The 27,280-nt window shown below is 39.9% G+C and overlaps 5 protein-coding genes across 7 annotated transcripts; 3 read left to right on the forward strand and 2 right to left on the reverse strand.

Annotated features, from left to right (window-relative positions):
• LOC135594242 (guanine nucleotide-binding protein subunit gamma 1-like) lies at window positions 1-7,825 on the forward strand. Of its 2 annotated transcripts, XR_010480044.1 has the most exons (6): window positions 1-364; window positions 2,655-2,707; window positions 2,794-2,838; window positions 2,926-3,035; window positions 3,228-3,291; window positions 7,441-7,825. XR_010480044.1 is itself a non-coding variant. In XM_065084643.1 (4 exons), exons 1-4 carry the CDS (start codon window positions 236-238, stop codon window positions 3,014-3,016), a joined length of 318 nt encoding a protein of 105 aa, XP_064940715.1. In that variant the 5' UTR covers window positions 1-235; the 3' UTR covers window positions 3,017-3,179. The 2 variants fall into 2 exon arrangements, 1 of the variants encoding a protein (XP_064940715.1); XM_065084643.1 differs by lacking the exons at window positions 3,228-3,291; window positions 7,441-7,825 and having other exon boundaries at window positions 2,926-3,179.
• Window positions 7,826-9,048: 1,223 nt separating this feature from the next.
• On the forward strand, window positions 9,049-11,064 carry LOC135592859 (uncharacterized). The gene is made up of 3 exons (XM_065082563.1): window positions 9,049-10,091; window positions 10,175-10,364; window positions 10,452-11,064. Exons 1-3 carry the CDS (start codon window positions 9,684-9,686, stop codon window positions 11,000-11,002), a joined length of 1,149 nt encoding a protein of 382 aa, XP_064938635.1. The 5' UTR covers window positions 9,049-9,683; the 3' UTR covers window positions 11,003-11,064.
• Window positions 11,065-13,047: 1,983 nt separating this feature from the next.
• On the reverse strand, window positions 13,048-20,331 carry LOC103997571 (tryptophan synthase alpha chain). 2 transcript variants are annotated; one of them, XM_009418833.3, is made up of 9 exons: window positions 20,081-20,328; window positions 18,999-19,145; window positions 18,865-18,930; window positions 16,889-16,997; window positions 16,638-16,714; window positions 15,452-15,529; window positions 13,995-14,072; window positions 13,419-13,478; window positions 13,048-13,334 (listed from the first exon to the last, which is right to left on the reverse strand). In XM_009418833.3, the coding sequence occupies exons 1-9, from the start codon at window positions 20,264-20,266 to the stop codon at window positions 13,200-13,202; spliced, it is 936 nt and encodes a 311-aa protein (XP_009417108.2). In that variant the 5' UTR covers window positions 20,267-20,328; the 3' UTR covers window positions 13,048-13,199. The 2 variants fall into 2 exon arrangements, with proteins under 2 accessions (XP_009417108.2, XP_018674064.2); XM_018818519.2 differs by having other exon boundaries at window positions 13,217-13,345; window positions 20,081-20,331.
• Window positions 20,332-20,630: 299 nt separating this feature from the next.
• LOC135592863 (protein OSB2, chloroplastic-like) lies at window positions 20,631-22,822 on the forward strand. The gene is made up of 5 exons (XM_065082566.1): window positions 20,631-21,059; window positions 21,175-21,313; window positions 21,396-21,480; window positions 21,798-21,904; window positions 22,336-22,822. Exons 1-5 carry the CDS (start codon window positions 20,680-20,682, stop codon window positions 22,525-22,527), a joined length of 903 nt encoding a protein of 300 aa, XP_064938638.1. The 5' UTR covers window positions 20,631-20,679; the 3' UTR covers window positions 22,528-22,822.
• Window positions 22,823-24,373: 1,551 nt separating this feature from the next.
• LOC135592864 (auxin-responsive protein IAA31-like) lies at window positions 24,374-25,576 on the reverse strand. The gene is made up of 2 exons (XM_065082568.1): window positions 24,999-25,576; window positions 24,374-24,906 (listed from the first exon to the last, which is right to left on the reverse strand). The coding sequence occupies exons 1-2, from the start codon at window positions 25,355-25,357 to the stop codon at window positions 24,855-24,857; spliced, it is 411 nt and encodes a 136-aa protein (XP_064938640.1). The 5' UTR covers window positions 25,358-25,576; the 3' UTR covers window positions 24,374-24,854.
• Window positions 25,577-27,280: the final 1,704 nt, after the last annotated feature.

Here is a 27,280-nt window from a genome sequence, read left to right on the forward strand (position 1 = left end):
AACAAAAGAGCGATCTTTATCGTGGAATCCCCCATTTGGTGTCAGGCATCGATCTCCGGGAGCGGCTCGTGCCGATCGTTAATTCAACGGGGAGATTGGAGCCCGAGAGGCGAGGAGTCGGGGGAGGAGACATGGTGGAGCCGTAGAGATCCGCTGTTGTCCTTGGTCCTTCCCTGTGCCCACCATTCGACTGCGAGGAAAAGGAGAACGGGCCATCGCCTTTGCGGCGGTCGGAATGCAGGCCAATGGGGTGAATGCCGCCCCCGCAACCGACCGCGGGGCCCCTGCTCCGTCGGACGCCAAAGGGAAGCACCGGATCTCGGCGGAGCTCAAGCGATTAGAGCAAGAAGCTCGATTCCTGGAAGTAAAACCCTCTTTCTCACCCTCTCCTCATAGTCTTTAATTCCCTGGTGAAAGAGAAAAGCCCGGAAAAGAGCTGAAAAGGAAAAGAAATCTTCTTTTCACCTCGTTTCTAAGTGATTTCGTTCCGCTTTCTGCATAAAGTAGTTTCTTTGGACGTGGAATTGGATGACTGGACGTGAGCCCAGTAGAAAGACTTGTTCTTAGTGTGCTAGTTTGCTTCAAAGAGTTTAATATCTATTTGCATTTTTTTATCGAATGCAGACGATTTTCCAAACTCTCAAACACTTATGCGGAAGATCAATTTAAATATCATGGAAATAAGACAATTGCATGTGATTATTTTTTGGTGAAGATTGAGATTCTGGCGTCATCGTTGTGATTCATTTTTTATGCTGATCATTATATGATATTGACTAGTACACATTATTCTTGAAAATCTACAGAATTTGTTAGGATAGACTTGATAGGGTGTCATGTTATTGTTTTGATTTTAATTCAATTGTCCATAAGTTGATACCGGAACAGAAGCCTTTGTTTACTTTTCTCTGTAAACCCCGAAAGAAAGAAAAATAAAAAGAACAACAAGCCTTCTATTTGGGGTTGTCTTTTTGGGTGCTCTTTCTACAAACCAAATAAGGACAAATGCTGAGGGATCAGAAATTATTTCCTGAATTAAATGTTTAGACTTTAGAGTGTCCTAAGAAAATGAGAAGACAATAGTAGGTTCATCTCTAATCATGAGTTCTTAAAGTGTAATCTCCACATATATTGGGGTGCCATAGAAACTATGAAGAAAATTAACATCAAATGAGACCTTTAATTATCCATCATTGTAGGGATGTAATCTTTATATATGAGAAAGAGTCTTATTTACCATTCTGTAGGTCATTTACAGGAAGCCTACTAGTGCTTCAGGTCAAGGTTTACTTAATTGTTCATGAGATAGTTGCTGATTATTGTATATGTGATTTTCAAAGAATGTACATCACAGATACATAGTTAATACATCATACTAGCCCACGATCTTGTTTATGACCATTTATCAATTAATAGGTGAGCTCTTGTGCCACAGTCAAAATCCATTTGATGGATGAAAGGAATGCTTGAGTGGCAAGTTTTGTTCCATACAACAACACCAATCACAACAAGAAGCCATAATGCCCCAACTAGCAAATCATGGATATGTGGTAATAAATATAACAAACTTTCTTGACTATCTTTGTTCCCTGTCACCAAATAATTGCCTGGAAGCCTTACTGGTGTTTAAAATTGTCAAGTCATACTATCCTTTTAAAGTAGTTTATTCACATTAAATTCTTTTACCCCAAATAACCATGTTTACCCACTGGTTGCTAAAACTGCCTGGACTCTTGAGTGCTTACATATCTATGTTCTACTTAGATTAGGCATATTTTAGTTGATAACAGATGGTGCATTCAAAGAGTTCAAATTATTAATAGGTTAGTTTTGTGATCATAGAGTACAACAGTCCTGATTAGAGAAGAATAGGATTTAACTACAAATTATTTACACAGATTGTTCAGCCTGCAAATTTGTGTGATGTCTGGACAGTAGGGTTTCCTAAATAATTTTGTAATAGAGCCAAATGAATATTAACTTAGTCAAGCAACTCATATTAACTTAGACAAGCAACTCCAGAGCCAGACCAAGAGCAAGGTAATTCAGGAAAAAGCTGGTCAATGTTGAGTCTTTGGTGTAAGATTTGGAACCACAATGGACATGAAACTGGAGTCTCATTTAGGAGGTGGACAAGCTTGTTAATCATGTGAACAGTATGAATCAAAAAGCAGGAAAAACTTGTACAGATACATAGTGTGTATACACATACACATGGCTCATATATATCTATATTATTCAGTATTTCTTCTCCTTTTATTCTGTCTTACTATTTTGTATAGTGAAAGACAATTTAACCTTAAGTGTGTTTATGCAAGAGAGAGTTGTGACAGTTCGTTTATGCCACCGTCTCTGGCAGACCATTTTTTGATGGTTTGGCATAAGCTTTGCAGAAAGAATATTAATACCTTGTGACTATCTACTGTATTCCTTCAAAGAAAAACTCTTGCAGTAATTTGTAGCAAACTTCTAATGTGGTTTCATCTGGTTGTCTCATCTTTTGAGGGCACCTGGTTCTTTCCATTGACATAAATCTGCCCTCTGTTTTCTGGGTTACTAACATTGTTTCTAGAAAAGTTGAGAAGTGCACTTTCTTCTTTGGTATGCATTAGTCATCTGCTGACAATGTTCTGCTTCCTTAACCTTTCTAACAGGAAGAGATTTCAGAACTTGAGAAAATAGAGAAAGTTTCTGCTTCATTGCACGAGTACGTATGAAAATGCAAATTAAATTGCATGATACACAGATCTCAATTTACATGGTTACTGACCTGAGAAATTGATTTCTGAGCAGATTGCTGCTTCAAGTAGAAAGTAGGCGAGATCCCCTACTCCCAGAGTAATTAAAGAAGCCTTGTCTTTCATATTTGTGTTCATACTGAAAAGAGATCATGCATAGTGTACTAAACTTATTATGTTTCTGCAGAACAACAGGATCTACAAGCACATCTTGGGACCGCTGGTTCGAAGGACCTCAAGATATGCCAGGCTGCAGATGCTGGGTATTCTGGTTCTAACTGAAAGAGAAAGTAACAGGTTATTTTACTGTTTAAAACATGATTTGAGAAGGAAGATACATTGGAAGAGTTTTTTCTTATTTTATATCAAGTGCAAATTTCTCATGAGATTTGGATAGAGTACTTTTGTACATTATGGCATGATTTGCAGCCTTAGAAGTTTTTTTACTAAGAAATGTTCACAACATTTTTGCTTCAAATTTTGAACCAGGTCTTCCTTGTACTTCCCTCTTGGCCTGTTAAAAGAGTCACATATATCTACTACAGTAATATAGGTATCTTTTCTCTCGTTTTGTCTACATTACAATTCGATTATGTTTTTGCTTGGTAGGAACTCTTTAAATTATTCTTCCCAAGATGATGTTTAATCCTTTTGCTGTTGTTTGGGCTGAAAGTGGGCTGTCTATCTACTGAATTTCTATATCCATCTGCATTCTGATATGTTCGTGTAAATATTTTTCCATGACAATTTTTTGCATTTATATTCTGGAATCCAAATGGTCGAAAAATTTCAGAAGGAAGTGCCTAGCAAAACCTAAGGTGACAGGTTACCTAATTAGCTTTCCAAGTGTCCATGTTATATTCCATTTTTTTGTTTGCTTTTCACGTTTTGAAAATCTGAGTGTCCAAGAAAAACTATAGTAAGCACGTTTGACTCTAAACAAAAATTTCCAATAGAATGACTATGGAAGATGCTAATGATCCTATAGTCATGAGTAGTAGGTACTATGCAAAATGTCTGTCTTGTTGTCCATTTATTTCTCAAGCTTTCTTATTCATAATCAGATTTTCTTTTAAGTATCTCTATCTACGAACTATGTTTGACAATATTATTACTCATTTATTGCTACCATAATGGAATAAATCTACCAATGGCTATTTGTTGAGTATTTGTACACTGATTAAGGTATGATACAAAACTACATTTTCAAACAAAGGTTGAATATCATGAATAAAATGGAGTAGAAGGAAAAGATTGTGAAGACTTGATGATGTTTATGCTAAACTAAGTAGTTAAAAGAATCATACTATTTATAGCAGTCCCTTATGTAGAGAAAAGGTAACTTTAGGGTGAATCTTTGAAATCATATGGAGGCATCAGCCTCAGATGCAGTGCTGCAGTCTTCTTCTGCCACATAATTGCTGCAAAGATGTCTGCTGAGGTTGTCCTAAAATTGTCAGAAATCATGGTGGTTGTATGCAGCAATCCTTCTGGTAAATCAGCTAGTCAAAAGACTTCACCAGACTATGAACTTTGCAGCAAATGTACTTGTTCTTATCTCCAATTCATTTACAAAGTATCTGATGGCACAAATACTTGTTTTTATCTCCCAAGACTGAACACAAACTGTAAAGTCAACAATAACATGCTGTGATATCCCTATCCATGAATCTTATGAGACTTGCCAAAGTTTCTTCTGGTTGGTTGTCAGTGACTTAATGCAGTCTTTCATCTTTTGCTTCCCAAGATAACAAAATGGAAAGTTTAAAATTGTATATTTCTTTGACTTCTTGCAAAATGTAGGCAGCCCATTGAATTCTTATCACCAGAGAATTCAAATGCTCTGTAGAGTTTCCTAGCAATTTCAGAGACAAATGAAAATCACAAAGCAAATAAAGCCTTTTTCTTTTCTGAAAGTTCCCTTTCTGTCTCAATTCTTCACCACTCCACACTAGTCTAGTGAACCAGCTGATCCATAAAGGTCAAGCATGGATAACTAAGAAAAACTTGCAGAGTATGTTGAATGCATAAAAAAATACATTTTCAATGCACAAAATCTACAATGAAATCATGCATTGGTGAATGACTAGAAAATGGCACCCAGGTAAGAGTCAAGCAAACTTATATCACAAGTAATAACACAAAGGTAACGATAAGAAAATGTATGAGATTCAGACTCTTGAACAAAATCAGACATACAGAGACTATTGTTGTTATCTGTCATGTAGCAAACAAGTATAATCCTTCAAACATTATATCTTGTAGTTTTCATAATGCAATTGTTTCCCTTAGTTATGGCATCTATTGATCTGTGTTGAAATCTGTCACCAGGATCAACATGTTTTAATTTAGCTAAGTGCAGATCACATCATCCATACATCAATAGCAGAAAACACATCTCATCTCAATTCTTATCCCACCATGCCTCCACCATCATCAGCACTTGAGAGTTGTTGGTTCAATACCAGCTTTGGAAGTTCTAACCTACAAAAAAGAATAACAAAGAACTATAAATAATGGTTTGTGCTGTCATAGATGTGTAGGTGACAAGAGTACCAAAAAGTTGGTACAGAATTTTGTAGGAAATGTGCAACTTTTCCCAGGAGGCCAGGTCTGGTACAAAAGCAGGGTTTTGGTGGATCAACAAAGTTTCAACTTTAACAAGAAGCAATTATTTTCCTGTTTGAAAGAAGTGTCTTATTTCTTAAATCTATCTTAGACAAAGAATGATGCTCAAGAAAATTTAGAAAGTGAAATGGACAGCAAGCACAGTGGCCTAAGCATATTAGAAGCAATAGAAGAGTGCAGGTACTAAACTTATCACATTGATAACAATACCTTCCACTATGATTCTTGTATCTTAGAAGTGATAAATATAGGGAATAATACTTGAATTTTGTAGCTGTGTCCAAATTTGTGGATTTTGTTGCGCTTTTTGATGTAATTAAGTTGTTACTTAACAGAAATCTTGATAACTATCTGCATCATTAATGTGTTCCCCAAATTTTATGTAGGATATCTGTGCTAGACATCTCAGTGATGCTCAATGTGTCATACTCCTATTCTAATGTTCTGTAGCTTGTGTAGAATCTAGATTATGAGTCAGGTAAAATTAGATTCTGGTCAAGTTTTTACCTTGAGTATAACAATTTGATGTGAGCAAATTGTTGAGTCTCATGGAGAAAGAGAAAGAGAGAGCAGTAGCTGATCAGGGACAGTTAAGTGCCCCTGTTGTGAGCCATCACTTCATGATGGGTCCATTATCATTTCATCTTGTCTGTGGGACCCGGACCTCTGAACTCTGTGTTTTATGGGGGCCACAGTTGCTGAAAAATTCTTAATGAGTGGTCAGGATCACAATAATTTCATGTGGGGCCTTCATGGGGCCCATGTTGCTGGATAATGATTAAAGTTTCCATGTCTGCATCTAGGTCTCACAGTTCCTTTTGTAGCAGATACTTAGGATTCAATTCAATTGAATTGCAAAATAGAAATGAATAGAAGTCTTTTAGCTTTTGATGTTTGGATAAGGAATTGTTCCTACTTTTTTTAATAATTTTATGATGTATTATAACTATGTCTGCTAGTAATAAAAAATTTGGTACTTAAACTTCTCATAGAAGAAATAAAGAGACAATAAATGGTTGTTGTTCAGTTGTTCTTGTGATCAGTGTCAGGAATGGGATGAAGACAATGAATTTGAACATTTTTATCCAGAGATGAGACATGAAAGCAAATATTCTGAAAATTATACAACATAAAGGTTTAACATGACCTAACCCTTTATAACAAGTGCCTAACTGTAGGACATTGATATGATTGTTGGAACTTAAAACATATAAAGGCTATCAAGTCACGAGGTCACAAAATAAATAGTAATTAAACTATTTGCTTGTATATGAATTAATTTTTTCAATCTCAACAATTTTAACTTGTTCTTCGATGGATAACCAACTAGATGATACATGATAAATCATTATTTATTCTCATCGATATTACCTGATTTAACCCGTCCTAGTATGATATAACAAGTGCCTACCTACCATAAGTTGCAGGACAGGATTGTTGAAACTTAGAATACATAAAGGCTATCAAGTCAGGATCATGGTCATAAAATGAATAGTCATTAAGCTACTTGCTTGTGCATGAATTAATATTTTCAACCTCAAAGATTTTAACTTGTTCTTCAATGGATAGCCAACTAGATAACACATGATAAATCATTATTTATTCTCATCGATATCATATGACCTAACTCTTCGTGGTATGATATAGCAAGTGCATACCTACCATAAGTTGGAGGACATTGATAGGAATATTGAAACTTAGAACAAATAAAGACTATTAAGTCAGGGTCATGGTCACAAAATAAATAGTCATTAAGCTACTTGCTTATGCATAAATTAATGTTTTCAACCTAAAAAATTTTAACTTGTTCTTCAATGGATAGCCAACTAGATAACACATGATAAATTTTTATTTATTCTCATCGATATTATCTTGTTAGCTCTCGTTCTTTCTTATTGATACGAGTACTATGATTATCCACTCCCGATAAGTTTAGTATGATTTTCTCCCTTTAAATTTTAAAAGTAAAAATAATTTTTTATTTTCATGAGATATTAGTTTCATACTCTTCAATTCATGTGGGACTAACTCTAAATTTAACATGGTGAAAGATTAATATATGTTTTATGTGTAGGAAAGGAAATTAAGAACTAGTATGAGAATGACTTGTGGGGAAATCAAAGTGAGGCATCTTGTCTCTCAAAAGCAAAAGAACTAGAGGGTGTACCCTCCCTTACAAACCAGGCATGGCAAAAAGATGAGGACTTTGGGGCACATGTTTGAGCTCAGAGATGGAGTACAAGGGCAGCATTTGCTTTTAGGTTGTGTTTTTCTCCTTCATGTGGTTTCCTTTCAGGCTTTCACTTTGCCTTTTAACTTGGCCAGTAAAAAAGGAGATCACTGCTTCCAACTTTGTTTCCAGAATGCTTTCTTCTTGTCAAGACAATTGGCTTCTTGTGTGAAGGCTTTGATTCATCTGTCCTATGCTTGTTGGGTCTCTCTGTAACTTTCTCTTTATCCAGGAGTTCATAAAAGTTGCAACTTCTATTGGTGCAAGTTTGTACATGAAAATTCTCTCTCTACTTCCAATTTAATTAGGCCCTTTGATTAAGATTTTGGATAATTATCACTTGTATCCTACTGACAATTTAATTAACACACACCAAAAAAACAAGTGATTTAACAATTTTATGGAGATCAAAACCAATTCATGAGTAGAAAATATTTAAATCATTGTAGGGAAAGGGATATCAATACTAATTTACAGTTTTTTAATTTCACTTTTGTAAGTGGATGTCAATTTTGACTTATAGAAGAATTTAAACAAAATACACCAACAAAGAAGACTTTTTTGTTTAATGATAAGAACAGCACTCTTTTCCTACTGTCTCATGTCTACCTGCCTTTAATCATAAGGCAAGCAGGTGAACAAGCAACCATGAGAGAGAGAGAGAGAGTACTGTGATAAAACAATTGATAGGAAATTACATATTTAATGTGGGCAAAAAAAAAAAATCTTATCTCCATTATTGCTCCCTTTTTAATCATTTGACTAAACTATCCATTATTAATTGTTTTAGTATAAATAATTAAATTATGGTTTTTTTAATTGACAACATCAAGATCTGAACACAGTATCAGTTCATACACCTACCTAATATATAAAACCATATCTACAAACACTTCAAGTAAGATTTTATATAAAATATATCTCAATAATTCACCATGCATGTCATTTAATTTCTTGATAGAGACCTCACGAGCCAATAAAAAGGGACTGAATTAATAAACAAACTCACCATGTAACCCAAAATTTATGAGCCCTGTCCAAGAATTCCATCTTAGCCTCAACTCACAACACAAAACGAAAAGGATATCTTTAATGCCACCACCTAATACTTCCCCAACCTAAAAAATCAAGACACGAAACTTCTCAAGATCGAAGACAAGAGATGATTAGATTTGCCCGCGTAAATGGAGTAAACGCGATGGTTACAACTCTCGGAGCCCGACATGCGATGCGCTCCAATGTCACTGCCACCGTTATACATGATGTGACGTCATTGGATCGGACCCATGAGCTCAGTAAGTAACATTGCTATATATTTACCAAAGTGTTATAACTAAAATATATCTCAATGTACCCTTTGAGTATGTCAGAGTCCGATATAACCGATTCGGAGTTGGTCCGTTATAATCACAAAAGGTTTGTAGGTCGGAGGGGTAGTTTAGACATTAAGCAAAAACTATCCCCTTACATTTCTGGATTCCTGATGTGCCCCTCCTGATGTCCGATAGTTACCATCGACGTTGAGGGTTAATTTAGACATTTGGTAGCGCGGAATCTAGTACGTACACGGGGGTACACGCGTCATCATCAGGAACAAAATCTAAGGCTGCTTCGTCGAAGACGCCACGTAGCGGACCAAACAAAAAGGGTTTATCCTCGACTCTTAAAGCCCCTCCGGCGCCTTGCTCCGCTCCTCCCATCGTCGAAGCCTTCGACCTCTCTCGCCGGAGGAGATCGCTGTCGGAATATAGACGGGGACCCTCTACTCGTGTCTCTGGTGATCTCAAGGATGATCCCTTTGTGGTCGATGCGGTGGATCCTTTTGGAGACGAGAGGTGAAATGGCGGGTGCTGGTGACTGTTGAATGAGCTCTCTCGATCGTAGCCTTTTTCTTGTGTTTCGTGGGCAAAAAATAGTTTTTGGGGGTTTGTAGAGTTGGATTGATCTCGAATTTGGCGCATGTCTGCCTCGATTTTGTGTTTCGTGTTGTGATTTTTGGTCTGGGGTTTAGTAGTGGGAGGAGATGGAGTGGCAGTGACGGTGCGAGGAGGAGGGAAGGAGGTGTTCTGATTGGGGTCGCGCCAGCGATGCTGTTCCAGATGAAGATCCAGCCGGTCGACGCCAGTGGATCGGTGGCTTTCGCGACAAGGAGCGACCCGGGGAAGCCCGCGGCCAAGTCGCGGTTGAAGCGCCTCTTCGAGCGGCAGTTCCCCAGCGTCCTGAGGAACCCCGCGGCGGAGAAAGTCGCCGGCGCTGGGGACTGCAGGGAAAAGGAGAGGGACGACGGCGGCGGCGACGTCGAGCCCAGCTCGGTGTTCTTGGACACGATGGTGTTCAGCTTCACCGAGGAGGGGCACCACGATAAGCCGCCGCGGGGCCGCTGCAACTGCTTCAACGCCAACTTCGACGACAGCTCCGACGACGACTTCGATGCCCGCGACGGCGACGCTCCCGGCTCCGCCGCTGCCCCCGGGGACGCGGCCGAGGCGATCAAGGTAGCTCTATCTTTTGCTCGAAAGTTTTTCCATCTTTGCGCGTTTCGGTCTCTGAGCTCGAACGCCACTCGGGGTCTAAGCAGGGTTTGGTGCTCTGCGCGAGCATGGCGGAGAGAAATCTCTTGGCGGACGCATCGAAGATCCTGGAGAAGGCGAAGAACTCGAAGAACAAGGGCGACTGGCGAAGGATGGTGGCTGACGGGCTTCGGTCCCTCGGCTACGATGTGGCCGTTTGCAGATCTAGATGGGATCAAAGTCCCTCCTTTCCGGCCGGTATCGTCGCCCTATACCTCGATCTCTAACCCTCCACCACCGTTTTCTTGATGAACACCATTGACATGTGGTTTTCTCGGCGAGCAGGGGAACACGAGTACATCGACGTGGTCGTCGAAGGAGGTGACCGCCTCCTGGTGGACGTCGACTTCAGGTCGGAGTTCGAGGTCGCGCGGCCCACCAAGTCATACCGCGCGGTCCTCCAGCACCTGCCGTCGGTGTTCGTAGGGCGGTCCGACCGGCTGCAGCAGATCGTCGCCTTCGCCTCGGAGGCGGCACGGCAGAGCCTGAAGAAGAAGGGCCTCCACGTGCCGCCATGGAGGCGGCCGGAGTACATGAAGGCCAAGTGGCTCTCCCCCTACCACCGGACGACCGCCACGGAAGTCACGGAAGAGTCGGTAAGCAGAGGGGCGCAGAGCGGCCGCGGAAGTAGCAATAACACCATCCCCTGCTCGATCTCGGCCATCGATTTTTCTGGCGTGTCCGAGCAATCCACCAATGCGGCGGGGACAGGTGACGACATCCCCGACGCAGCAGCAAGGGAGAGGATTGAGGTGGTGGTCTCGCCATGGCGGCCACCGCCGGTGAGGCCGAAGGCCGGGGTTAAGGTCGTCACCGGCCTTGCCTTGGTCCTGTAGTACCAAATTTTGTCTTCTTATTCCGCTAATTTTGTTCACCGAGTGAGATATTTCTGCTGTCATCTTGCCTTCTTTGCTCTACTGTAAGAATCCGTAGGGAGCCGAGAAGAGGAACTCCACCTCTGTTCTTCCGAGTACTAATATCCCAATGCAATTTAACATCCGTCTTCCTTAACATCTAACTCATAGTAACAGTTGAAACTTTATGATGAGCAATCAAGATCTGAGACGGGATGAAAGAAAGATGAAGCACGCAGCTCAACATCATTGCGAGCTTCATCGTGGCCATCTGACATCATTGTACAGATCGAAGTATTCTGTGGAACACGGCGTCGTTGGCCTTCTCGGCTTGCGAACGCCATGCCAGCGGCGGTCTCTCAAAGGGAAACATGACAAAGGAAACACATAAACTAAACTCTCCTCTCCCTCTCGATCGGTCTCCAACCCTTTGATTTGGTTTTGAATTCAAAGCAGCGAGCAGAGGAGAGTAGAAATGGAAGCCTCGTGCCGTCTCGATTGGGGCGCTGTGACAGGCGACACGCCCACGAGAAGTCGATGATGTCTGCCACTGTTTCCTACCCGCCTCCCACCATTTCAACTGTTCTAATATTCCAACGCCGTCCTCTCTCACCTGTGTCAGTGCTGTCACCTTGAAATCTATTCCTTTTCCCTTGACTCTACTATCATGTAATGCATATATTGGCTTCAGACAAAGGAGAGCATGATTTCATTAGCAGAAAAGGGCGCAATATTGCTAGTTCTCACCATGAGAAGCTCTTGGATGACTCCTGTTGGGTTCTGCAAAGATGAACAGCAGCGTTAACGGAAAGAGAAGTACAGTTGCTACAGATTAACAGCTAGTTTGATGCAAACAAACATTAGCTTCATGGAAACTTCAGGTTAGCAGAAAGAAGAGGATGATTGCTACACTTGTGATAGTGAAAACTGTAGCAGTACATCAGCCGTTATGCATTGCTTTCAGGAAAGCAACTTCATACCAACTCACTGCAGTGCTTGCCTTCCCCAGTGCTGTTGAGGTCATTATAACATCTGGACCACCCTTTTATTAAAGGCTCATCAATGGAAGACTTTGAAGATGGTACTGGGAAATCTCATGAAAAGCAAAGCAAAGAAGACTCATCAGATGGAGACATGTGTCTATCTCTAAAGCCAGAGTGAGCAACAATTGAAACAAAGAATGAGTTCACCTGGTTACCTGCCTAGGAAAAATGACATCCTCTCCAGAATAACACACTTCATGGAAACTGACTTCACTGTGGCCTCCATTTCTGTAGAGATTAGGCAGAGCAGGCATCAATCCCCTTTTGGTTTTGGAGTTCCAATGGAGACAGATTTGTTTTTCTCCTGGGTATGCAAACATCTCAGATTTTTCTTTTGAGTACTAAAAATGAGTTCAAGTAATGGAAGTACAGCATAGATACCTTGGACTCATGCATGTCATTGTTACACCGGCTGTAACTTTGAAGCCAAAGTCTCCAAAGAGAAAGCAAAAGCAAAAGCATCAAAGTCAACTTTCATATCCATCTTTTTATGTCCTCCATGTAGATCAGACATTATTATCAGTAGTCTAGAATTACACCTACAGACCATCCAATTTTTCTACTCACATAAGATCCTACAAATCACACACACTTGGATAACATCCAATAAATTTAATCATGTTAAGTTTCAACTCATGTCAATCTACAACCAGTCTTGAGTGGTGAAAAATATGGTACCAAAAGGAAGCCAATAAGAGTCTAAACATAGGTGCCAACAATCCCATATTAACTTCCTTATCCTATGTATTGGATGAGGTAAGTTATTGGGAGGATATTCTGGGCTGTAAAACATTTTCAACCGAAAATGTTTCCCTGCAAGAAAGAGAAGCCAAGAATTTTCAACACACAGCCCAAAGACAAATATATATACATGACAGATCTTACGTAAGATTGTGTTAAAGATCTTAACTTACAGCATCAGCCACCATTTCATTCTTCCCTATTATCGCAGTTTGGAGATAAGAAGCAAAAGACAAGTTAATATATTACAAAATAAATACTCCTGTTTAACCCCTCAATAAGAAAGTTGCTTCACAATAAAGTCAAGTTTGCATGCTATAATTCCTAAAGAAAAGGGTGCATATCCGACTAAAAGGAACTAGCATATCATTTGTTCTAGCGTTGGCAGTTATTTCTCAAGGGAGAGCAGCCTTCAAGGACCTAGCAAAGGCTTCTAACTCTTTCAGTCCTTCCTCAGGGGACTTTGCCTCACCTAAAAGCTTAACCATAGCACTGCCAACGATGACGCCATCTGCTCCCCATCCAGCAACCTAGAAGATCACTGAACTGGTAAATCTTAGAGCAATCGAGTCACGAATGGTTAGGATGGCTGACAGCATATTCCACCAACTGACCTGCTTCACATGCTCCGGTTTGGATATGCCAAAGCCAACTGCAACCGGTTTACTTGTTGCCTGCAAGTAATCATAGACATTTGGCATGTCAGTAAGCCAAGCAGTTGTGTTTTATAGGATTAAGCAACTGTCAAGTTATAACAAATATGTTAGGTTATTATTTCAAGTATACCACCATCAACTTATTCTCAGCTAAAACCTCCACAACGAGCAATCTTAATAATCATGACTCTACATCACTTAGATCGACTTTCTTTGTTTTTGAAAAAGGATACACAGTTGAATATGATAAATCACCATGTAATTAACCAACCAATACTTTTAATTCTATCAATTTTCTGGAAGTATAAGTTGGCCTGTGCCATGACCCAAGAAACTGTTTTCTATATAATTTAAACCTTGCTACTTCTAATTGCTACTCAAGTTTTGCCTTTGAAAATAATATAAAGGTGTGTTATCTCCAAATTCCAAGACAAAATAATTGGACATATACATATGATAGAAAGGACACTATCTTTTTTCATCATTGAAATTAATTGCATTCAGTAGTAATGGACAAGAAGCAAGGATGCGCACCTCTTTAATCTCTTGCAGGAGAGATTGTACACGTGAACTGACAGATGCACGGGCACCAGTAACTCCAACAGAGCTCACCTACATAAAAGATTCAAAAGACTATAATTAAATGACATTCAGGCAAAACAACTACATAAAATTGCACAATGATTTTTGGAGCTTAAAATATATAATGTTTAATTATTTTTTTTTTAAAAGCAAAATGTACAAATACCAGAACAGTGAGTGGCAAGATGCCAGGATCAAAAAACAATTCAAAGATCAACTGTAGCATAGAAAACACTGATTTTGGCAACTAAGATACAACCATCTCAAAAGATCAATCATTCCATAGAAAACACTGATGTTGACGAGAAACAAGGACATACTTTTAGATAGTGTGCAAGTGAACAATGATCATCCAAAATAGTTTAAATCTATAAAATAAATGGTTAGAAATACTTTACCAAAGTATTTTGGCAGAAAAAACAACAGTCCTCAACCTCCATTTAGCTCAGACCTAGACTAAGACTCATCAATACTTCATGACATGTGTCTCCTATTCCTAACTTTAAACCCACCTGTTCCAGTTCATCATTATCTGGCTAACTGATCCTGTATGGAACCCCTATTTCCATCCTAGTTAATCATCTCCCTCCTCTGATGTCTGCAGCCTCTCTGCCTTTGCCTGAACCTTCTTGAAACAAAAGCCATTCTCCAGCCTCAATCCAACTGAACTGAAGAGAATATTGCCTTCAGTGATAATCATAAGACTAATCTCTCAAATTCCAGGTCAAGCACATTATAGCATTGACCATCCACAATCCTTGTTCTCTTTATGGCCATTGTTGAAGGCCATCCTGTTAAAGCAGCTGGAGTGTCCAAGTTCTCCACAATAAAGAACCCCAGCAGCATCATTCCATTGTCTATCGAAGCTATTACCGGTCAGTGGAAGGTCGTGACATGAATGGATGATAGGCTGATTGTGGCAAATGTATATCTTAGTTTCCAAAAAATTATATAAGGAAATGAAGTATATAAGCCTTACCAGTATTGTTATCGGTGATTTTAGGTTCTCAATAAAACTTCCCTAGACATGCAAGTGAACAAATGACAGTTGTAGGGATCTTTTCATCAAATCAAGCTAGATGATCTGTGAAGCTTCTTGTATATGGACTGATAGACAATCAATGGATACACTTGAATACTCAGAAAATTAAAGAGGATTCTTGACTGACAAACTAATAGAACAGAGACATTATGCTCAAAAGAAATTTACGGATGACTAGCAGCATCTAAAAAAGAAGCATTAGGAGGCAATCTCTCCATCACAAAGGTACATCTCTGTTCTATATTTTTCAGTTTTAGCTTTTGGTGGCATTAGTGTTGGTTAGATTTGTTTATCCATAATCTGATGCCAGGTGCCTTAATGATATTGCAGATCATGTGAAGAGCTTGAATAAAGTGAAACAAGTTACCAGGTACACAAATCCTTCTGAAGCTTGTACAATTGCTTTCATTCTTTCTGTTGGTGTAGTAGGTGTTGTAAGCAGCACCTATGATGAAATAAGGGAAGAGAGATAGTACAAATTGAACAAGGAAGACATCATAAAATCTTAAACAATCCAAATGTTCCCCACCTTATCTATTGATACAAGCAGTTGGATGTTAAATCAATAAAAAAAATTAAAAGTGTTTAAAAAATATTGTGCAACTACGCAAGCACACAACAGTCTCTGGGGAACCAAATAGGTTAGGACGCGAGAGATATTCATACAAGATCTCGGAACATAAGCATGATTTCTAGTTAAATAAAATAAAAAATTACATAATCAATTCTGACATAATGAGATTATAGGTAAGCTACCTTTATGTCACAAAGAAAAAAAAAACTTCACAAATGTACTATATGCAATTATATTATGCATAATTCTTTTTCATTTCGATTTCTAAAGACCATATAATGCAGGATCTCTGCCCACCCTATAGTCAACAGAATTGAGAATGCTGCCTATTACACCATTAAAATTATCCAAAGGTTATTCATAGGAGACATGGTGTAGATTGGTAATAGAAGCCAAAAGGGGTAAGAAAGCAAAGACAAAAGAAAGAAGAGTTCAGATGTCAAGTCATATATTCTGATATGACAGATATCAGAACTAAAAAACATAGAATACTCAACTGCAAAAGCAAAGTCTTTCTCAAAATATTTTCCTTGTTCAGAAGGTCAGAAATGATAACATTCCAAAATATCTTTCTAGACAGTTATTCTGTCTCCAATACAAATTATTTGGATATTTTACTTGATGGTTTGCAGTGAATAGCGATGGAGAAAGATTAGCAATTAAGAGTAAAAGAAGACTGTGATGTAATGGAGACATTAGTGCAAAAGTGATGTGGTGTTCAACAATCTAGCAGTATCTGAAGGTTGATTTTCATGGTTCTTTCTGTCTCAGATTCCTGTTCTAAACCCATTTTTTCTTCCTTTTTCCCTAAGTAGTAGAATATTTTCCATTAGCTACAGAAGATTGTTATTGGTAGAATCATGTCCTTTATTACCTATATTATGTGAAGTCAAATATAACATTCATCACCAAGTACTTCGAACCGTAGAAACTGGAACAAATCGGTCCATATGCGAAAATAGATATGGGAGGGGCATACTAACTCAATCTTATGCTTAGCAGCTTCTTTTGTCAAACTTTCAGTCTCCTCCAAAGGAACATCAGGCACGACAAGCCCTGCAGAACATTTTAAACACCCCAAAGATTAAGGAAGCATATAGATAAACAACTAAAATTTGCAGCCAAGGAAACACCAAACAGAAATTGCAGAATCATATATGTGAGAAAACTATGCTGCATTTGGAGGAAAAGATGAAACTTGGTGGAGTGTTCAGATGGTTGAACAAGTACCACGCACACCAACATCTTCTATAATAGACATAAACTTATCAACTCCACGCTTCAGAATTGGATTGTAATATGTAAAGAGAGCAATTGGACAAGATAGTTGTGGTATGACCTGAAAGATAACATAAATAACGTGAGATTTATCATCCAATTTATATGAAGTGGAAAATATAAAAATTAGTGCAAAAAAAAATACTTGCTCTTTTATTTGTTTCTGAAATAAGTTAGTCAAGATGATATTCATGCACCACTACTTAGTCAAGGAAATCAAATCTCCAAACAAATAGAAGTTCTGCTTCTGCCACTACTCTCATGCCTAGCCTCAAGGCCTAACTAATCAAGTGGCAAGCCCATGATGGTCATGAGCTTGAATGCTGACATTATTCAAGTTGAACAATCGCCATGTACCATACCATTACCAAGACCCTCAGGCAGAATTTGATGCCTCCTAAAGCATATCATATACAGGTATGACATATTCCATGCCAGTATTTATCCCAGAACAAAACCAGCAAGCAAAACCACTCCTATAATTCTAACGACAATGTACCGTTCAAAAACCATGCATTTTTTGTTTCTCAAGATGTGGCTGATCACTTCATTTTCCAGTGTTGTGGTACCCATTTCATTTGCCAAAGCAGATTAAAACCTATCAGAACCATGGGAAAGAGATGAAAGTCCACCATTGTGTTTGCACAAGAGAGACATTTTAAATGAATGGAATTATGGAACATATGTAATGATATTGTTAGGCATACATTAGTTTCTTCCATTTCTTTGGCCTTAGCTCATGGTAATGTAAATCATGATTGTTGCCCCAAGCAATCATGACTCGCATATCCAAAAGAGAAAGCTAAGGAACATCAGGCAATTCAATTCCCATGTTCACTTTGTAGGTATCAAGCAAAACAATATTGTTTACTACTTTTCAATTTTCTTTGGAGATGTCAGAACATGTTGCCACATGGACAATACAGCACTTGGCACATACCAAGCCTATAAATTTCTCAGAATGCACTCGTTGATTGGAATTGTAACCATATGCATGCCTGTATTTCATGTTTAAGATGCTCCAAGGATCAAAAAGAAAAAAGAGACTGATACAGAGGAAAGGAATTTAGTGAGATTCACATTTTTAGTCTTGTTTAAATTCTATACAAGCCTGAATCTAAAAGTTCATCCTTCTTTCTACAAAATTCACCATTCTATGATACACTGACATCTACCAGAGCAATGCATAGACAGAGTTATGTTAAGCATCCTATGATACTCGCAATCTTTCGCCATCTATTAATAAATAGCACACTATTGTTCTGACCATTTGGGGTCAGCTAATCATTTACATCACAACGTGTGGTTAAGGATCTTTTGGTCACCAACAAGCCTATTTCCTTCTTCACCCTTCGCCTTGTTTTAGTGGTTTCAAAAGAAAAGAAAAACAAATAAATGAGCCTCTATATTTTGTGGTCATCAATTTTGGTGGTCCTATTATTGGAATGCATGGCTACTCTGGTGTAGAGTCCCGGTTAAGTATCCCCCAGCCTGACGTTAACATCTTTACTTTCTTTAATCAAAACAAATTACCAAATGAAACAACAAGCCATGTTTCGTATTCGTCCAACCGGTTCATTGGTCAACTCAATCTAACTCTTAGCCAATTGGTTGAAGGACCTTGGAATGTAAGATGCACCAGAATCAATCATGAGTTGCAGGACATAAAGGTTATTATCCCACAAAAAACCTGCTCAAGTAAAAAACATGGCAAATGTTCCCTTTCAAGCTATTGAATACTCACTTTATTGACTTAAATAATAGACCATGTTGTGTACAGTACATTCATGAATTAATATCTTACCAGATATTTTAAATGAGAATTCTAACATGAGTTGGCACAAGAATTGTGCATGTATGCAAATGACAATGAACGATTAAGTAAGAAATAGAAATTAACCAAAGACTAATGCTTATGATTGTCATACCTCCCTTAACATTGAAATGACTCCATTAAAGTTTGTTCCTTTTGCTAGAGCACGTGTAGCAGCAGCCTAATATACATAAGATTAACCACACCATATCCAACCACCAGATAAACGAAGTAGACTGATAAGAGTACCTGGATAACAGGCCCATCTGCCAAAGGATCAGAATAGGGCATGCCCAATTCTATCAAGTCTGAACCAGAAGAATCAAGAACTTTCAATGCTTTTGATGTTGTTGATAGATCAGGATCTCCAGCAGTAATAAAGGGTATAAATGCAACCTATAGGTCATGGAAGAGATTACAAGCAACAACTTTACAAAAGTAAAAGTAGATTCTAATATTTACATATGAAAGCCAGATCCTAACCATATAACAAGTATTGTAAAGCATTATTGAACACAAATAAAAGGTAGTGTAATGCTTACTGAAGGTACATTCTGCTACTCCAAAATAACACCTGGTGATGTAATTATAAAGTGCAGAGATGTATTGTAAAACAGAGCTATAAATAATGATTATTGAAATATTAACTGCTTAAGATACAAAAAGAACTCAACTATAAGAACATCCCCAGGGAGGGTTAAACAGGAAAAATAAACTCACTAATTAAGCTAAACAACTGGCTCAAGAACCACAGTTTTCAATGTTATTACTTCTTTACATTTGCAATTGTTTTAAATGTTTTCCTTTCAATAGTATTTATAAAGAGCATGAATGTCAGCACCTCACAATCAGGAGAATAATAATAAAAATATAGAGTACCACAAACAGAAAGAGAGGCCAAAAAAGAAACGGTAATCGAGAAAAATAAGTAAAAGGACGAAGCAGCAAGAAATTTCAATTCTATCCAAATTTGAATTTTTTTTACTCCAAAACCAACTGTTCAAAGCAAAATTTAGAGCCAGTTTTACCAAGATTTTCTTTTTTAGCAACAAACGAGAGAAAAGAATATTTCGTGACGCTGACTCGACCTGCACAGCAGCATTCAATAGAAACAAAACAAAGAAGAGAGGGATCTTCGGATTTCGAGCAGAGTACAAGTCAAGGTTCGCCAAGATTAAATCTTTACTTCACCAAACTGAGAAACAACATGCGAGCCAACCCAACCCACCTAAATATGGCTCTTAGAACATACAATAGATCGAGAAAAGATAAAACACGACACTGCGGAACAAGAACGATATCAAAGGCGGAGTAGAATCTCGGGCGCTCACCTTCCCTTGCTCCTTTAAGCAGGAGAAGGTCTCGGAGATGCCGGGGGGCCGCGCGACGTTGAGGGACGCCATGGGCAAGAAGGATTTGGGCGAAGAGACGGATCTACAGGAGGGGCGAGGGAGGGAGATGCCGCAAGAGCTCCGAGAGGGGAGCAACGACAAGGAAATCTTAGAAGCGACGGCCATCACCGCCGCCTGGGGTTTTTTGGGCGACGAAATGCGACAGGTTCTTGTGCCGGTCAAGACAGGATACGGCTTTCGTCAGACACATTCACGACTATGTGGGCCCTCTCTGAGTGAGAAGGTGGGACCATCTAAACCCCTCGAGCAGCAATGATGTGCGCTTCGACGTGGGATGAACGCTGTTAGATGGGCCCGGTTCTACTCACACGTGGCATCCACCCATTGGGCTGAGAGGGACTGCATGTTTCACTGGTTTGAGAGGACAAAAGCAAAATTAACCTGCCCATCCATTGCTTTGAGATTCGCGCTATCCGGTATCAAAGGTTAAGAAAAGCTGTGAACGGTGCGCTCCGCGGTCTTCACCGTTCGCTACAAAGGAACTCCGACTCGCGCTAAACCACCAAAAGTAGAGAGACATGGCGGCACTGCCCATTGCGTCCCTTCTCCAGACCCCCTCCTCCCTCCTCTCCTTCCTCCCCTCCCCGAACCCTAACCCTAACGCCTTCTCGTCGTCGCTTCCCCAGGGGAAGAATCGGCCCATCTCTGTGGCCGTCGTCCGCCGCCGTCATCCTCCTGCTCCGTTCCCGGCCCGGTGCTCGAGCGGCCATAGCGAGCACGAGTACGAGGGGGTGTCGCACCAGCGGCCACAGGAGATCCCCTGGAGCAAGGACCTCGCCAACTCCGTCCATCTGATCGGGATCGTGGGCTCGCCCGTCCAGATCAAGCACCTTAACAGCGGGAAGGCCCTCGCTTGGACCCGCCTTGGCGTCAAGAAGTCCGCCTCCGAGACCACATGGTAACTCTGGCTTTGGTCACCGACTCGTCAAAATTGGATTTTCGTGTAGTTTCGACAACGCGGTCCAGGTGTTCGACGGATTGCCTTTTTTTCTTTTTTTTTTGTTGTCCTGCAGGATTAATCTGACCTTCTGGGATGAACTCGCTCATGTGGCCTTCCAGCATGTGGAGAAGGGTCGCCAAGTGCACGTCTCTGGGCGACTTGTGTCGGATGTTGTCGAAGGGGATGATGAGAAGCGGCAGGTTTTTTACAAGGTGTTATTTTGATCGCTTCCTGGTGTCCTGCTTCTGCTCATTATGGTCGCTCAGTTTTGGTGATCTTTGTTTCTTGTGGTAGGTGGTGGTTCAACAGCTGAATTTCATCGAAAGGAGCTACTCTACAGTGTCATTGTATGAGCCAGAGTCACGTTCTGTAGATTCAGGTGCTCGAAAGTATTTCTTGGATGTTTCTCCCAAATTTGACTGAGTTCGTCACACACAAGAACATTGCTCAAGCCTTAGAGAATTTTGGAGGATGATCCATCGTTGAATGGACTCATACTACGTGACAACTAGATAGTTAATGATGCACTTCATCCGGAATTAGAATTCATGATGTGCCCTTGGTTGCCTTAAGTTGTTATGGACAGTAGCTTTAAGATCCGTTTGCTTTCATCTGTCAACCCAATTCCTTCACTTTGAGTGTTGAAAGACTCCTTTTTGTTAAAGTTGCTTACTGCTTGTTTCTCTGGTAATGAAGGTACTAAGTTTGGGAGCTATGTGGGTAACTCTTCAGGTTCTACAGAAAAGCTCTGGCAAGCCTTCTTTGCTAATCCAATGGACTGGTGGGATAATAGGAAAAACAAGGTTGCAGAACTATCCTCTGTTCCATATACTCTATGATGTTTGTGGAATGTAGTTTTCTTGACCAAGTTGCACTTGTATTTTTCTGATATATCGTGTGCATATATTTGTTCATAAAGTAAACAAATTACCATGTTGCGTGGTATATATTTCTTGTAGGCATGCCTATTCATCCACCAATCAAAGCATTTATTGAAGATAGTAAAGTAAACCACTGTCAATATCTTGTATTGCATGTTAAAAATTATGGTAGAAGATTGTGATCTTACTACTGGACTGCAATAGGATAACTTTTATCTCTCTTGATAGAGAAGTAGTATTGTCATAAAAAATAGTATATGCTCTTGCTTTTGGAGTATTTTTGGTCATTCCAATTTCAAGTGTCATGTATTTAATTGATGATTCAAACTTGAAAATAGTTACAATTTTTACAGAGAAACCCCAAGTACCCTGATTTTAAGCACAAGGATACTGGTGAAGCATTATGGATTGATGCTATGAACAACCCACATTGGGTGAAGTCACAATTGGCTATATTGGATTCAAGAATGAGCTCTCTCCACCAAGCTAATGGCATGAGTCCTGCTGTTTCTTTTATGTATGATGGCGATTTCACTCCATTCTAGCTTGATTTGCTGACGTGTGATAGAAGATCCTGAATTGCTACTTGCCTATGTGAAGTTCCCAAGATTGGCATATCATTGGGGATGTTTAACATCCTTTAATCAGTTTTCTGCAACCTGATTAGTGATTGCTCTCCCGTCTCTGGATGACTCTGGCATGATGTGTGACTTTATGTGATGAGGGATTAATAGCTTTAAGTAAAAGACCAACTATATGACATACTCTTGTGAATCTGGTTTCTGGTGATGTAATGAAGCTATCTTCTTTCATAATATAGATTCATATGATTTGTTTAAACAGTAAGGAAGCACAATGGTCTCTTTACAGAAAAGGTTGTTATTCACACTGATGATGTAGAGCCATGAGGTCTAGCTACTGAGAGTCAGATTTTAAAATATCTTTGTTCTGATGATAGTATCAGCCTCTTATTTACAGAAATTTGCACCATTTTATGTTAATAAGAAGAGCTAGTGAGGTTTCTATAATAACCAAAACTTTTGTCAGAAAAACATCCAGCCCATCATGCGGATTGCGCATCATCAAGAAATTGGAGGTTCAATGTGGATATAAGAGTCAGTCCTTGAATCTTTCTTTGATACTCATTGCAGTATCATGATAGTTGACCGAAACATTGGGAAGAGTTTCTCACCATTGAGGAATGGTTGCATGTAGCATATGATCTAATGTTATTCTATAACTTGCATGTCAAGGTCAATTTAAGTGCAAAATTTACTTCAGTTTCCTAAATGATTGAGGTACTCTTTATGATTCAATTGCACAAATTCATCGACTTTCTTTTGTTTTTCTTGAGTAGGTTGAAAGATGTGTTGTCTGTCGTAATTGATACACTGCCATGTTATCCTTTGTTTCTGGCAATCTATTGTGGGGTTGGTTTCAATTGGTCTATTTTTTTTACTAAAATTTACATCATCCTTTGAGTGGTTTCATGTCTTTTTTTTGGGTGGTTCATATGTAACTTAATTGAGTTACATCATTTTATAAGGTCGGCCATTTTGCTACCTGATAATATGAGGATTCTATCCAAAGTCTGAAAATGTATTTAAAAAGACTTGCTACTGGTGGAGTTCTTGTTTTTCACTGGGATAGTTCATGTGAATAATGGTTAGTAAACACACACACATATACACAGTTTGTTCTTGCTACTCGGATGAGTAAGAAACTGGCTAAAGGTTGCTATAAGGTACTAAATGGCAAAAGGTTTCTATCAGGTACTGGATGGATCTATTTTCTGATCAACTGACAGGGATTCTTTTGGTGATTTACTTAAATTTCTCACTCCTATGACTCTTAACACTAGCATATATGTATCACTACTATTTCTTGGCTTGCAAAATGTTGATGATTATGGAGAAAAGGTCACCCATCTTCTAAGATTTCTTGGACTTGAGCTTGATGAGAACAGAACCAAAGCTAGAAGTCCTTGACTTATGTTATATGAATCACAGAATGATTATATTTCATTTTCCATAGGTCTTGATCACTGGAGAGTTCAATCTTTATGAATGCTATGTTCCAACAGTGGTTCTTCAGTGTCCTCATGTCATTAATTGCATGTTAGCCTCTTTGAACTGCCTTTTATATGAGCTTAACTTGAAATTAATTTTTAATCTGGTATTACTGTTCAAGGTTAATATTTGAATGGTTGAATCAGTTGTCGCATCTCTCATCAATTTAATCTCTTTTGAATGTACTTAGAATTGTTTCTGTACTCTATTATATTGTCTGATGTAGAAATTTATGTATTTTGTACTCATCAAATGAAATGATTAATATATTATAATTAAAATCTGTTCTTAGATCATCTCAGCTGTATTGTTGACCCACAAATCAATCAAAATCATTTCACTCAATAATTAAGATGTGCACTGATTGGTGGTGCTGACCCACCATGTAAAATTGTCTGTTCATCTGGCACTGAGATTTCCCTATCCAAGGATACAAGTGTCCTGTTGGTTGCTGATAAGGTGATGGAATTCAATCCCCTCATGCTTGTTCCTGACATGTGAGGTGTGGGGACTTGTACTGCTGTTTCTTTCTTCCACCCCTGGAAGATGATGGTCTGTTCTTGGATCTTGTCAGCCATCTTCCTCTCCCTGTAAACAATCAAGAGCAAGACTTCTCTCATTTTCAGTGTCCTCCAACTTTTGATGTTTTGGAACATTTGAAGGTAAGATGAACATGGAATCATAATCCTATGCTGACCACAACATAACTTGTATCTTTTGTACATTTGCAAGGCAACATGGAAGCATAACCCTATGTAGATTACAAGATTCCCTCCTTGTGCTTAAGAAACCCAAGATTGTCTTCAGATCCTCTTGGTTATTATCCTCAGCTTTTTGCAAGATGATGTGAACATCCTACAAGCACCATAAAATGTGTAAATATTGGGGGGAAGATGCACAAATAACAGCATTAAAACACTCATAGATCTTGACATCAATGTTCTCACCCCCATGGAACGTCTCCAACCAGCATCAGGTCTCCATCCTTGTCTTCATAGGTGATGGCGTACTCGGATCCTTTGCCACCTTCGAAGCACTTGAACATGTCCTCCAAGGCTTTTCTCAGCTCCTCATACCCCTTGTAGGCCGCGAGATCGATCTTCCTCAAGTAAGGAGCTCCGTCCATGCTGACCTTCACGAAGAGTCCGCCCGCCTCGGCCGCCGCCTTCGTAACCTTTAAGGTGTTCTTCCTGTACGACCGAATCGGCGGCCAGCCAACCACCTGTGGCCTGCCGCCGGGCAGCCCGAGCGTCAGCTCTGTCGCCTTGAGGCTATCTGTGTCCATGTAGTCCGCTCCACCGTCCATCTTCTTCTTCTTCTTCTTCTTCCTCCTCCTCAGGTAATTACAAGTGGTGGCCTCCAACAACACAGGTGATGGATCGAGGAAGAGCTTGTGCAGTCGAGGGATGTGGTTGAGGAAGGTGGTCGAGGGGTTCCCGGCGAGGGAAGGTGATAAGAAGAGAAAGACTTAGCTCTTGTGTTTGGCATGGAGGTGGGCGAGGGTTGCTTTATAGTAAGTATGATGGGAAGGTGAAGGAAGCGTGTCGCCAGACTTTTCCTTATTGCATGGGACTGACTGTTAGCAATGTATTAAGTGTTAAATGAAGATTATAGTAGATATAAAAATAGTTATATATATATATATATATATATATATCTTGCAGGAGAGAGAGAGAGAGAGAGAGAGAAGGTTGACCTTGTAATGGACAACTAGGCTGGTCGTCTGAATGTGCAGCACAGCATCCATGAGGGCCACACGTCTGTCGGATCCGGAGAAGGCCCGGCAAGCCACCAGGCCGCCGCCGCGGCCGCTCCGCCCGGGTCGGGCAGCTGACATCCTTTCCCCGGCGGTCGGTTGGCCGACCAACGACCGTCGCCGTTGGAGTTGGGGACTGCGCGCACATGTGCTGCTAGGCTCAGATGAGCATGGGGGAGACTCGAAATGGCTTCGAGATTTTGTCTGTGTTGGAAGGTCAACAAGTTCATCAGCTCTCTGATTGCTTTACTTCCTTCTTCCTTGATGACACAAAGTAGCTGATTAATAAAGAGGACTCTTGATTCATGTCAATGATGTGTGAGGATTCTGCCACAGTTGCCGAATCTGTATGAGATTATTATGTCTCTCATGTGCCTCCAAAATGATGTGCAGTCTGAGCACTAACTTGAGCTTCCTTCACTGCTGATTCCTCCAACACTTGCCGCCTGTCTCTCTCAGTCTATGCAGGTATAAGATTCTCGTAATCACTGTTCAATTAATTTGTTTGATTTCTTTCCTGATCCACCATTAAGCAGCAAGTAATCGGATCGTATTTTCTTGCTGCTCTCTCTCTCTCTCTCTTTGTATATATATGTACATATATATACCTAATATTGTTGCATGGATATGTGATATATCCAATAGACAATGAATCCAGCTTAAAACAATTGCAAGCTGCCGATTCCAGCTCATTTGGAAGAGAGACATTGAAGTCGACGCCCGTTTTCTTAGTGTGCAGTGGAGATGCCCATTCTCCGTCTCGTTCAAGACTTGTTCTGTCACATATCTTTAGGCCATAACTGCAGTTAAATGCCTCTCGCTTTCTCATCCAGTCTTCCTCATCCTGGGACGAGATCAGGGAAGAACACCGACGGACCAGCTCTCGGTCATTTGAGCTCAGGTTCCTCTCCAGAACCGCACTGATTGCTTGCTGATGAACTGGAGATAGGGACGGGAAACACGAACGCCTGTCGACGGTACTGGCAGGGAAGGTTTCATCTCTATCTCGTAAGCCATCCAAGCTCTCCACAAATTAAATCACCACCATCAACTAGTCGATATCTTGTGGTTTTCAAGCCAACAAAATAAAGTGATAAGCTTGCATTGTTGAGGAGGAGAGCAACGTGTAACCAACGCCTGCCACGAGAAGTAGCCATTGATGAGCAGATCGAGACAAGTGGAGCAAGAATTGCTGTGTAGGCATGAGGAGGGACATGTAACATCATGTCAACATACACGTGCATGTGTTCTTTCTTTGGAGCTTCCTGTGACCAGGGTCCCTACCTTCGTTTGGAGTGGAAGAGCAGCCCACCTCGAGGGCCATGACTTGTTTGCCCATTAATTCCATGCAAAGACTTGCTTCTTGCTCAGTTGTCTGTCCATGGTGAGTAACTCTGCATGGAAGAATGACACCAGCAGTAGTAGAAGAACACAAGCAAGCCTCAACCCAGTTATAGATGAAACAGCATAAAA

The sequence above is a fragment of the Musa acuminata genome, chromosome BXJ1-9 (assembly GCF_036884655.1).
Source record: "Musa acuminata AAA Group cultivar baxijiao chromosome BXJ1-9, Cavendish_Baxijiao_AAA, whole genome shotgun sequence".
NCBI classification, from domain to species: Eukaryota; Viridiplantae; Streptophyta; class Magnoliopsida; order Zingiberales; family Musaceae; genus Musa; species Musa acuminata.